Source organism: Anser cygnoides, chromosome 6 (assembly GCF_040182565.1).
Source record: "Anser cygnoides isolate HZ-2024a breed goose chromosome 6, Taihu_goose_T2T_genome, whole genome shotgun sequence".
Classification (NCBI taxonomy): Eukaryota; Metazoa; Chordata; class Aves; order Anseriformes; family Anatidae; genus Anser; species Anser cygnoides.
In genome coordinates, this window is record NC_089878.1 from 35,752,945 (window position 1) to 35,765,771 (window position 12,827).

Genomic DNA, 12,827 nt, shown 5'->3' on the forward strand with positions numbered 1-12,827 from the left:
ACACACACAAACAAACAAAACCCCTTGTTATTACTTGTAGCCACGTAGCTTGAACTTGGAAACCTAAAACCCAAACCTAAAATCCATCATAAAATCCAACCTGTGTTTAATTTCAGGGCTCTAGTGTCACTGATAAACACCCCTGACAACAACTCCCTAAAAACACCCCATGTTAATGCCTTCCTTGTTCCATTGTGCAGCATATTTGCTGCCATTCACCTGAAGAATGGATCAGATCTTGCAGATGTCACTTTACAAGAGTGATGATATTTTGGCTACTGATAAAGAAGAGTAAATGCATTTGCATAACCCTGAAGCAGGGCTTGGCAGACAGCCAAATGTCTGCTGTAAAACTGGGAAGAAGTGCTTTATTTGTGCTTTTTCATTTTCCTGGCTGAGATTTCCTATTTAGAATAACACTGTCGAGTAAGTACCGATGAGAGATACAAATTAAATTTCTAGGAAGCTAAGGGAAGAGAGAGAAATATCCCTAGATGTGGCCTAGGGATCCTAGAGATGTGTCACTGAGGTCTCTGAGCTGCACGATTATTGGGGTGTGTTGGGATTTTATCACCACCACTCTTCCTTCTGCCACTAACCCAAAGAAAAACAGCAGGTGATGGGAGTGGTCAGTTTAACACCATTACCTGTCAAAAGCCACATGAGGGTAGCAAACATATATTCTGCTCACTTCCAGATTGATAATGCAGCAGCAAAGACGGCTCTGTGGTGTCCACTAGTGGTGTCTGTTGCCTAATTTATTATCAAAGTTGATAAATTTACCTGTTTCTAATCTCAGGACTGTTTGTCAGCCAATTATGCCAGCAAGCAGCAATCATTATGCATGCTAACGGGGGGTTACACTGGTACAGTGCTTGGTGTGAAAGAACAGGCTTTTGCAAAAAAAAAAAAAAAAAAAGGATTTTGGTGGGATGGGTGCAAGCTGTTTTTTAAGGACTAAATGGCTGAACGTATCCACTTCTTAGAGATGCAAAGTTACCTGTAAGAAATTAATTTTCACCTCTTCATTAACAAGTTTGTGATTCAAGAGAATAGCAAAAGTTGTCCTTTCTCTTGTGAGACAAGGAGCAGCAGCAGGAAATGTGCCTGACCTTTGTTTTCCATTTTCCACCGATTCTCCAGTTGTGATGTCGAATCCAGAAAAAAAGATCCTTTGGTTTCACGGCAAACCCTTGGGTGAGAGCTGAAGAATCCTTTGCTTTATAAGGAGAACATTGTTTTCATTTAAATCATTGGTCCCATGAAGTTTTGAGTGTCTGTGTCAGCCTTGAAGGTGCAGAAGAATATGCTAGGAATTTCTAAAGTAAATGTTGTAAAGTCGAGTTGCTTTGAAAGGAGCACAAGTGCTTGGAAGATAGGATGGACTGTATCAGGCGCACGGAAGTGGGGAATGTTTTTGATGCAATGTTGTTTAGATTGGAGGATCTGCATTTGTCGAAATGAATGAAAAAGGGAGAAGGGAAGAGGAAACGCAGAGATGGACCTCTACTTTTTGAAAAACACTAGAAATTAAGACAGTCGACCAACAGAATGTCTCTAGAACTTGAGACAGGTTCAGAAGTAATTTTGGTGTGAAAACTTTATATTCATAAAACATGAAAGGAGTAGGATCAAAATGAAATAGTCTTAGATATATTACAGAGTCTTTTTAAGACTTCATTTATTTTAAAAAGCCTATTTTTTAAATTTCTTTTTCAGATAAACAAAAAAGGTTTAACTTTCTTTAAATCTTCCATCCAGTAACAAAATCAACCATAAACACTTGCATACATTTAAGAAAATCTCTGAAAAAGTTGTAACAAATTTACAGTTAGAAATTCTGCTGGGTTTGGTTTTCTGTTTTGTCACAGTTGTAAAAACCTACCGAGTAGTGAGATGGAGGAACCTTTTTTTTTTTTTTTCCTATTTAATTTAGACACTAAATTGTACTTTAGTTAAATAAGTGCCTATAGCTAAACATTGAAATCCTAAATAAATTTGTCATGATTTTTCTAACTTGATGAGCGCATTCACTCAGCACACTTAGTATTCCCAGTAAGCATTCTGAGAAGTTAGCATCAGGAGCAAACAGTTTTAGTGCCTTTTTTTGGTTATTATTTGGATGAGGAGTCTTTTTTAGGTACGTATTTCTTAAACTCTTCATTCCGTGTGCAAGGTGATGATGATATAATAGAGTTGGATTTGGGATTCAGTTTGCTTTGCCTCTGTAAGTGAAAATTCAGGTCAAATTCAGTCAATGGACCGGTAGATGGAGGACGTGGTAGAGCAGCACTCAGTTCTTTTGTTTACCTCTGTAATTTGAATTTACATTATCCATTTCCTAGTGGATTGCACTTAACCACTGTGCTGTCGTACATTTCTTGGAAAAATTATTTGCAATTTCTGCTGTTGACACTATTCTGTTCTCTAGATGAGAACAAAATTTTACAGAGCAGAGGTGGAAATGCTGTGCTGTAATACACTTACATTTAATGGCCGTGATTCTGTTCTGGGAGAGGAGGAGTGTGTGTGTGTGTGCGCGTTCAGGTTTTTTCCAGCAGATGTAGGAATCAAGCCTCAGTGCTCAGGCTTAAAAAACAAATTCCTGAGCTATTGGATAAGGAGGTCCTTAAAAAAAAGTCTAATTTCCTTTGCTTTTATTAAAAGCACACTAAACAAACGAACAGTGACCGCGTTTTTTCCTTTCAATTAGAATAACGTTTTGGAAATACTGTCCAATAATAAGTAGGCTTTTTCTTTGTTTTTAAAACTGTGCTGAAAGCCAACTGCTTCTGTAGCCCTAAGATCTAAATGCCTGCCTAGTTGGCACAAATATGTCAGCATTTATTTTTAATCGCAGCATAGGATCTCGTGCATAAAGCTCTGGAGACACCAGAACTTAGACGTCTTAGACACTACAGTCTGTGTTCCTTTGGATCATGAGTCTCCCTTTGGTCAGGAGAAAATAGTATTTGGATGCTGTTAGGAACATGGCAAGGCTATGTCCACTACAGTCATTATTAGAGCCTAATGAGTCCTGTGCCAGGACTTATTCTGAAGATGATCAACAACAACCTGTTCCTGTCTCATTCTCTAACGCACTCACCTTTCGTTGTGAATGTGTTGATATGCTTGGGGAAATTAAAGAAAACCAGGGATCATTTCCGCTTGGTGCCCAGGCTGATCTAACGAAGCACTGCTCCAGGAATGAGATGGAGATGGAGGAGAAGAGCCGTACGCCCTTTGGCATCAGCCAGCAGCTCAACACTACGACAGGGGATGCAGGGCTATGTGGAAGGAGTGGTACATGGGGCAGCTTTTCCTCCTTGTCTTGCTTTTCTGTGCATAGCTCCAGGACTACAAGAATGAACAAGAGGCATGTCTAGGTTTCCTTTGGTTTAGTGTTTTTTTTTTTCAGCATGTCTTTTTTCCCCACTCAGTACACAGAAGAGTAAGAAGGCTCTCTGCCACTTGAGTGATTTAAGCTTCATGCATCTGTTGTCTGTTAACCAACTGATCCATCTTAAACTGCAGGCAGCATTACATACAATGCAAAACAATTCCTGGAGTTTTACAGTATCAATCCAGCCCTGCAACACAGAAAGCATCAATTGTGGAAGTACGTTATAATATTGCAGTCACCAGATTGACTCCTAAAAGGAAGATCTAACCTGAATACTTGAAAGTGGAAAGTTAGTGTAAAAAACTGGGCTTATGAGGTAGCTGCCGTCCCCAGGACTTCCTTCCTTCCCTGCTGGTTTGCTCACTGAGGTTTGTTTGTAGGCTCAGATTAACGAGTGTCTCACACACCTGGGTTTTTATCTGTATCAGATTGTTCTGAATACATCAGTTACATGAAAGAATGTGTCTGAATTTCATGCAAAAGGATGGGCTGTGTTTTTACATGTGTTTTTGTGTTGCTCGGTGTCACAGTTAATTTGACTTTGAGGCTCTGAACGAGTGGTACAAGTTAATTAGATTCACTTTCTGTTTGACTGTTGCATGCAATTCTCCCTCAAAAACATCTACCCAAGCAGAAGGATGAAAATTGCCAGCTCCACATCTTGTTCACCTGAAGGTCAACAAAGTTCTCTTTAGCCTTTTATAGGAGGAGCGGTGGAGGGATTTTCAGAGAAAGAATGAGCTATTCAGGCTTCACATACTTGCAAGTCTTGCACATAGCAAGGATGTGTGCTGGGCAGAGATGTCTTTTGCAGCCCAAGTGTTGGCATACGTTTGAATCCATTGGAACAGGTGTTGTAGGTATTGTCTTGTCTAAGTTTGGGACCAGCAATACTCATTTTAAAGAAGACCCCAAAGCAGATTTTTAAAGGCTTCGTTTTCTTTGATATTTCAGCACAGATCAGATCAGACTTAAATTTCTCATTTGCAGTGGTGCAACCCCAGAAATGGATTTGGGTTTTCTTGTTGGTATCTGAACAGCAAATTCTGATTATTCTTTTGAATATGAGATCACTTGCACTCCATGCTATGTTCTTAGGTTAACTCTAGTATAGTCACTCAGGACAATGATTTCTGTTTGCTAGTATTTTATCTACTCAAAATCAGGAATCCTTTCTTATCAACACTGTGGCATTGGTGGCTCACCTGATAGCTCTGTTATAAAAGTATTAAAAAGGAAAGAAGGTTACAATTTGCATGACTCTACCAGCCTAATGCTCCAACCAAGACTCAAAATCACTGGCCTAGCTTGAGTTCAGATATAATGATTATCACATTTCAGTCCTTGGTTCAATAGCACTGATGTTTTGTACCAGATGCAGCTATGCCATCAGTTGCATTCAACATGTGACAGAGGCTTGAGAAATTTTTTTTTGAATATAAACAAGAATAATTTCGGGGCATATCTCAGGTTTCTGCTTCAAGAAGTTGTTAAAATAAACCTTAGCAAATTCATCCTCCCTGCACCTGTGAGACTATTATTCTAGGTGATGAAGCTGAGACGAAAAGTGTTGAGTTATACTTCAAACTTAAAAAGAGAAGTGTAAATTTAAGACACTAAGTGCTGTATTATGCTAGTGATTCAGGGTGTAGTCAAACCTGATCACGTATCGGCGGCAATATTCCTGTTGACCTCTGTGAGAAATGGACCGATTCCCAAATTGGAGGAGAAGCGAGTGAATGCCCGTTATCTTCTCTGCTCCCCCATGAGATTGCCGTGCAATCCTGAAATGATTGCCCAGTGTATTTTCTGTAGAGAAAGTTAGCTTAGTCAGACTGTGTTATAAGTAATATTAAGTGAGGTAATAACTGGTTCCTTGGCACCAGCTCTAGATTTCACACCTTTTAAGTGCACATGTATTTGCTCCTTACAGCTGGTAAAAGCCTGACTGCGAGCAACTGGAAGCTGGAGAAGGCGAATTTAAAGAGAGTTCACACTGAGTTCATGTACGGTCTTAATTTCGGAGAGCGATTTGCATCATCAGTGTATCACCAGGCAGAAATCAGAAATTCTTAGCTCTTTTTTCCTGGTGACACTTTTTCTCTGGGTTCCATCTTTTTGTTTTTTTTCCCCTTTGATTCCTCTCCCCTTTCCCCTGTCCGATCATTTGTGGCTTTCCAGTGACATCTCTGCTCCTACGTAACTCCGTCCTCTTTTGTTATACCCTTCCCAACTCTGTTACTTCAGTTATCTATGGTTTCTGGGAGACAACCATGGTTTCTCACCCTTTTTGGGAGAATCCTGGTGGCCTTGTGGATGATCTCCAGCTGCAGTGAGGTGAAGCAGGAGCAGCTGTGCTCTGCTTGGTCCCTTCCACAGTGAGCAGGGCAGGAGAGCACTGTCTCTCACGTCTACAGTTGTCAGCTCTCAAAATTCATTTTTCCATTGCATTGAGCCACGTGCTGTGTTTTGCTGTGTTACAAAATGAATGAGGATTTTGTCCTAACGAAGGCTCGGGTAATGTGATCGAGCCCAAAAAGTACATGTACGGTTGCGGCATGCCACGGTCTCCTGTGGTTTGTCAGGTTGGAAACCCCTCTGGCCTTAGTTAACAGCATTTGCTTGATAACAACCTCGCAGAACAAAAACATTTCTTATTAATATGTGCCTAATTATTTTTTAAAAGAGCAGGGTTGCTCAGCAGGATGCGCTGGTACCTAGGGCGACAGACGCTGGACAGCTAGCTCTGTGCGCGGAGGGAGGAGAGCGAACACCAGTGGCAACACTTCTCCTGGGCTTGGCTTTTATTTTCAGTCCTGGTTAAACTGTGAAATTGTAACTGCACGGGTGCAAATGTGGTGCATTTTACATCTGTTGTAACTTGAAATAAATTAAGTGTAGTATTTGCAAACCACTCAGCACGCGAGATAGCAGCCAGAACTCTCTGGAAATGCAGGATGTGCATTGCAGCTCCTCTTACCCTCATTGATTTGGTGTTGAGGTGAGTCTTCTGATTCACCACAAATGACCATGGATTTCTTGGTTTATGAGTTAGGGTGAAATATCTGGGCTTTGGGCTGGGGAAACAAAAAATTAGTAAGATCTCCTCAGCTGTTTGACTGTGTTCTTCTCGCAGCCTGTGCGTGCAAGATGCCATCCCTTTGACCTTCAAGTCCTGTGTCATCGCTAAGGACTGTGAAACGTCCGAGTGGTCGGCGTGGAGTGCCTGCTCACAGACCTGCAGCTGGGGAGAGCTCGCCCCGGGCTTTCGGAGCCGGCGCCGTGGTGTGCAGAGCGTGGCAGTGGGCACCGGGAAGCTCTGCCCAGAGCTGGAAGAGAGGGAAGCATGCAGCACAGGAGGGAGAGAGCTGCTGCAGCCCTGCCCCAGGTATTTGTGTGCTTTTGTCAAAGTTTTCTGAAGAACCCCCTGTTTGGAGGTGGTATTGTGCAAAGCAAAGCTTCCTTGCTCTGTGTCTGTCCGTATGTATGGAGAGGGTCACACATCATGGCTCCTATCTGTCTGAAAGATCATTGATTTGATCACTGTTAACTATGATTAGTGGTATTATTTATTGCTAATAGCAGTCTCATAATTGTTGCTGTTATCATCATTGCTATTACAATAATTACACTTGCATATAGAAATAAATGTAAATTACACTGACTACAGCTTATGTTTTCATATTTTAAAAACCGAGAGCCAGATATTCTTGTTCTCTGAAAGAGCTTTCATGCCAATTGCTGGTTCAGAGAATTTCCTCAACGGCGCAGACTGGGCAGGTCTCCACGACTGTGCTTTTATTGGCTTTTCAATCATGACTTTTACACAAGCTTTAATGATTCCCCTTAATCTCCCCATAAAAAATTACAGTCCTCCTTGTGGAAAATGGGAACTGATCAGAGGTAACAGCTTGGTCTTTACGCAGCTTCCCTCCGGATACTTCTTAAACTGGGATATTTAGCAATCCCTGCGTATTAGCTTGGTTTATGGCAATCTTTGTTTTGGCATAAGGTGGGGAATTCACCTTTCTGATCTTTAAATCTGTGCAGTAGTGCCTGGCCAGGCTAGTATAGAGGGGGGCTTGTTTGCTTTGCAAAGAAAGTAAAATATTGCTTAATTTTTTGCGTCCCATGTTCTGAGATTGACTGTAAAATGCTTCAAGATTGTTAAGATTTTATATACATGTAGACAAATCTCCCCCTGTGAATGAATGTGTTTAATAGGAGGCCTATTCAGTGATCAAGTCATGAATTTCTGGTGTTTTGCCAGCTACTGCCACAATCTTTGATAAAGCCTTTGCAAGATACATTTCTTGGGAAGGCGTAACCTGTAAAAGCGTCACTATATTGTTGAGTTCATTCAAAATCAAATGCTGATCATTTTTATGCACCCTGCTAGCAGAGGAAGTATATATATATATATATATATATATATAAAATTCTTTTGCTTGATTACATCCCACGAAAAGGCTCTCACAGAGTGATTTTTGCTCCTGCCCAGATGCACATCAATTTCAAAGACAATAGATTAACACATTGTCTCACTGATTTTGTATAGGAGTGTAGGTGCAAGTGACACCTGATTGGGGTATGCCAGCTGGTAGTTAATCAGGGAGCGAGAAGACACGTGTCTGTCCCTAGTTTCTCAGTTCATCTGCTCTTTGATATTGCACTGCATGAAAGTGCAAACGATTGCAAAGGCTTGATGTAGAGCCAGGAGAGCCCAAAAGGTAAGAATCTGCATAACACTGATAACTTTCTCATGGTGCCACTCTTGCTATAGAAGGAAACCTGTTCTTTCAGGATATTGCTGCTATGCCATGGTTTACCCTCCCCATCCTGACATTCCTATGCCTATTCCATCCTTCAGGCAATCAGGTACTTCTCCAGTGAAGTACCTGAGTGAAGTAGGATAAACTGTCTAATGACCTATCCTAGAACAATAACTTTAGTCTTTAGACTCAGTTTAATAGAGCCACTTAACCAAAAAAATACAGAAAAAAATCTCTGGTATTTAGTTAATTGCTATTTCTAGAGATATAGTATCTCAAAATGCAGGTGATAGACTGACCTTCTTTCACTACGCACACTACTTTCACTTTCTTCTGTGTGCTGAGGAGAATTTGAGATAGCTGTCTGGTTAGTGGACTTTGATTTGGTTGTTCAATACTGCAGAAACGAGGAGGAATGAAAAGCTTTAACATTGCGGTACATTGTGGTACGTGCTGCAGGTACACCAGGTGTAAGGCTCTGGGAAGTGTGTAATAATGAAAAGACGACAAACATTTTAAAGTATGCTATTTAAGTGTCAGCAGCTGGTAAAAGATGTTGTCTGTCCACTTTACAGATTATAGCCTCATGATTCGGTTTTGGTGTTTGGGAGTTGGTGATCAAGATAGTGCAAGTACTTCAGAATGGAAAGCGGTAGCTGGCAGTCATAGAAGGATGTAATCTTAATCCTTATGAAATAATATAAGAAGCCTTTGATGCTCCAGATCTCCTTATCTGAACATTTTTGCATATCTTTGCAGTGTAATAACTAGCAAGATGGTACTTTTTGCCGTTAAATTTATGCCGCATCACTTATTGCTTTGCTGAGGGTTATCAGACCGTTTTCTTTTCTTTTTACTCCACGTAAGATGACAAATTTAAGGAGAGTCAGTATTAGGAACGAAAAGCGCTCTCCTTCATTTGTCAAGCCTCAATACAAACCTGTCTGTTTGTCTTTCTGGCTTGCATTTGCCTAATCAGGTTAGTCTTAAAATCTTTAAGGTGAGAGTCTTATTTACTTTCCCAGTCCCTGGAAAGTTGTTTTTCTGCTGTTGTTGATTTTAAGACCTGTAGCCACTTCTTTAAGTTTTATTCTCTGGGTAAAGATTTTCAAAATCATGCTCCAGGCAAGCCAAAGAAAATCAGTGAGAAGGTTGGCGAGAAAGAGCAAATCTCTGAGCAAAGAGAAAAGTGTTTCTCTAGAGGCCAGTTTCAGTGCAGGGACAAGGATCACCTCATGCCTGAACAAACGTGCATTTCACAGACTATGTCCCCCACCTCATTCATCCACCCGTGTGGAAAAGCAGCAGCTCAAGAGGCAGTACTTAGTTTATTTATTTATTTTTTTTTTCAGAACAGAAAGGTGGGTGAATTTATATTGCCATCCATGGCAAGGCAGCAAGTTAAGGTCCTATCGCACGTACGGGACGATTGATGTAAATTTGCTTTTAATGGGAAGGCCTTTTAATTTTATGGCTGAAGTTTACAATAAATTCTTTAATCAATAGTTTAAATGCAAGAAAATAAAACATTTTAAGTGCATATAGGACTCCAGAGCTTTGTGTTTTGTTTTACTTTTAGTTATTTGTTCTGAAGGGATTAGATTAAGGGTTTAAAAAGCTTAAACACAAGGAAGGTGATTCTACCTTCTTTATTGTGATATAAATTTGGGGTAGTTCAATTAAAGTGAATGGGCATATACTGATATAAAACTTGGGTAAGCACTAAGAGCATAAGTCCTATAGACTGAAGGGACCAAGAGGTTACTATAAATTGGGAAGATATTGAGCTCTTGTTTGTTGCATAGCTGTCACTGAGTCATCAGTTTTAAAACAATGTTTTATATCATTTTTATCCCTGATGTGTAGCTTTCATGTTCATAGGGAATAGATAGATTTTCCAGAATTATGATTATGTCTTTAAATCTTTCATTTTGGTTGTGGTTGCTATGTTACGAGACAGGGATTTAGAAAAAAAAAAAACACCTCTTTGCTTTGTTGGAAATTCAAAGCTTTTCAGAAGGTAAATGATGGAAAATGGGAAAGTTTTAAGACCTGATTTTTGCAAAAGGCTTGAGGTTACAGCTGAGATATGAGTGTGATGGTATCACTTTGTAGATGAGGCCCGTCATGTGCCCTAATTGAAGGTAAAGCGTTGGTGTGAAGTTGGAAAGACCTGAAAGGAAGCGTGCTGAACCACGCTGGTAGGCTGCTGGTGTTGTACTGAGCGTGGTGGCAGCATTGCTGTTCGGCTCTTCAAACTTCATTGGTTTTGGGCACACAGAGATGACCTCAGTTTGGCTGGGCAGCTGGATTCCCTCTCCTCAGATCAGGAACGAGCCCTGGTGAAACTTTGGTTGGTCAGCCCCAGGCTGGACGTTTCTCCTGTGGCTGCTGTTGGGCGTTGCAGTGAGGGCACCCTTTGCTCTGACAGTAGCACCCACAGGACCCGCTGTTCGGCTTCCTCAGCTGACTCTGGTTAGCAGTGAAATTCAGAGCACTGGAATGAAAAGCTGCTCAGCTTTATCAGCCAAGTTTCATCCTAGATACCCCAAGCACCTAGTTATTGTTTCTAGTCATTCTTTCTTGCCAGTTTTCTTAGCAAACTGATATAGCTGCATGTAGATTCTGGAGGTTCCCATGTTGGTCATTATTTAACTAGCACTCTAACCCTTGGGAACAAGGTCTGCTGATCTTTAGAAGTAGCTAAATCTCTTGTCACTCAAACAGTATTGTCAAAAAACTGGTAGAAGCCTATAGGGAAGACAAAGACAAAGCCTTTTTTTTTTTTTTTGTTAGTAACAGATCTATAGATAAACAGGTGTCACAGCTAGGACTGTAGTTTGCATCAAACAACCTACCTAGATATTGGTAGGAGGGAAAATGAGATGTTCCATCTGTTGACATTTGAAATCATCACCACCCACAGGTTTTGTTATAGGGGTGACAAGAGTACACTGAAGCTGACCAACTTTGATGATTCAAATGGCTCTCTCACTTCCAGCGTCATTGTGCTCTTGGTCCTCTAGGGACAGCGAGCGAGGTGGCTGAGTAGCATTGACCCAGCAGTAACGTAGTGCTGATATAGCACACCTGCTTTAACAACGTAATGCCCAGCGTTGCATTGGTGGCTTGGGTCGTGGAGTTTGGAGAAATTATGTGCGTGTGGTAAAGCATCTGTGGATATCGCTAATAATCTGTGAGCAGTAGCTGAAGGTTGTTAAATTACAAGTAAAAAAAAAAACAAACAACAACCCAGGTATTTGCCAGCCAGTAATCTCTGTTTTTTACTCATTGCTATTGAGTAATTAAGTAATATTCATGCTCATTGTCTTTAGAATAGCCCATAGATGGGCAAATTGATACCAGGTGTCAGCCACGCTGCATAAAACCCAGCAGAGCCCTGCAAGGCTGCCTGGGGTGACTGCTCCCTTCTGCAAGGACTCGGTGGGCTAACAGCAGGTCGGATATGCTTCTGGTGTCATTGACTTGTTAATGGCTGTGAGAACGTGTACCTTTTAAACAGCTAACGTTGGGGTCAGGTTTTGTTGCTGGAGAACTCCAGACAGCTTAGGGCATGCCCAGCTGGGAGCAAGCAAGTTGGGCTGGTAAGGATTTAGGCTTTAAAGCTGCTCACAGACGAGGAGGCGCTGGCGGTTGCACCTGATGGCTGCTCATTAAACGCTGCTCTGCGGTGGAGCAGGGTATCCAGTTACTCCGTGTGGATGTCTAAAGGGATTTTTTTAGATTCAGGAGCTGATGAGGTTTAATTATCTCTGAGCTCAGATTTAGTTATTTTGCATAATTTTAATCATTGATGGCCTAATTTTCCTAGGTGTTAACTCCCACAGCTCACGCTGAATTGGAGAAGCAGGTGCTCACACCTTTGGAAAAGAGTCTTTAGGACCCAGAATTCACAGCTGACTCTCTAGGCCAGCTCTTGATAATGAGTTTTTCTTTAGTCAGTTATTGTTTTAAGAAATACCACCCTAAAACAAGTATTTCCGTGGCTGAGGAAAGATGAGTGTGTTCTATATTTAGGCTTCTATCTTTGAAAATACAGGCCTGAGTAGCATGATGTCCTGAAGTGCTGTGGAGGAGGAGATTTGTTTACCCAGTGCTTGATGAAGAGCGGTTTTCATTGTCTTTATTATAACAGGAAGGTTGTATTTAACATTACATCCCCAAAAAAGTGATTAGGAATTCCACAGGAGGAACTATTATAAGAAAAATTCATGGCTGTACTTTATATGTTGTGCGATTTCAATTATTTCATACTCGTCATATGAAAAGTGTATTCTTTATTGTTTTCTGTGCTAGTAGTAAACCCTGTGAGTGTATCCAAATTTGCACGTGATTCTGTATATTATTTAAGAGGGCATGACAGCTCATCCGAAAAATACCTGTAAATTAAAAGTAATTAGCAGTATTCACAAACGTTTTCCATTAGTATTTTACAAAATTCATAAGTGCTCTGTGGCTAGAAATGAAATTCTTCTTATGCTTATATTTGTAGTGCAAGATGTTATGAGAACATTGATGTGTGCTCAGGCAAACTAATGCAGTTATTTTTCATGCAATTTTGAGATGTATGTGTCCCTGCCATAGCTATAGTCAGGGCACAGATATTTGTGATGGAGAATACCCAGAATACA

General features: G+C 40.8%; 1 protein-coding gene across 10 annotated transcripts in view; it reads left to right on the forward strand.

Annotated features, from left to right (window-relative positions):
* THSD7B (thrombospondin type 1 domain containing 7B) overlaps nucleotides 1–12,827 on the forward strand; it is a 518,195-nt gene that overhangs the window by 312,446 nt on the left and 192,922 nt on the right. For all 10 annotated transcript variants that reach the window (XM_066999216.1, XM_066999215.1, XM_013186367.3 and 7 more), the window contains one exon: nucleotides 6,540–6,791. In XM_066999216.1, coding sequence (XP_066855317.1) covers nucleotides 6,540–6,791 — 252 coding nt within the window. The remainder of the gene's footprint in view (nucleotides 1–6,539; nucleotides 6,792–12,827) is intronic.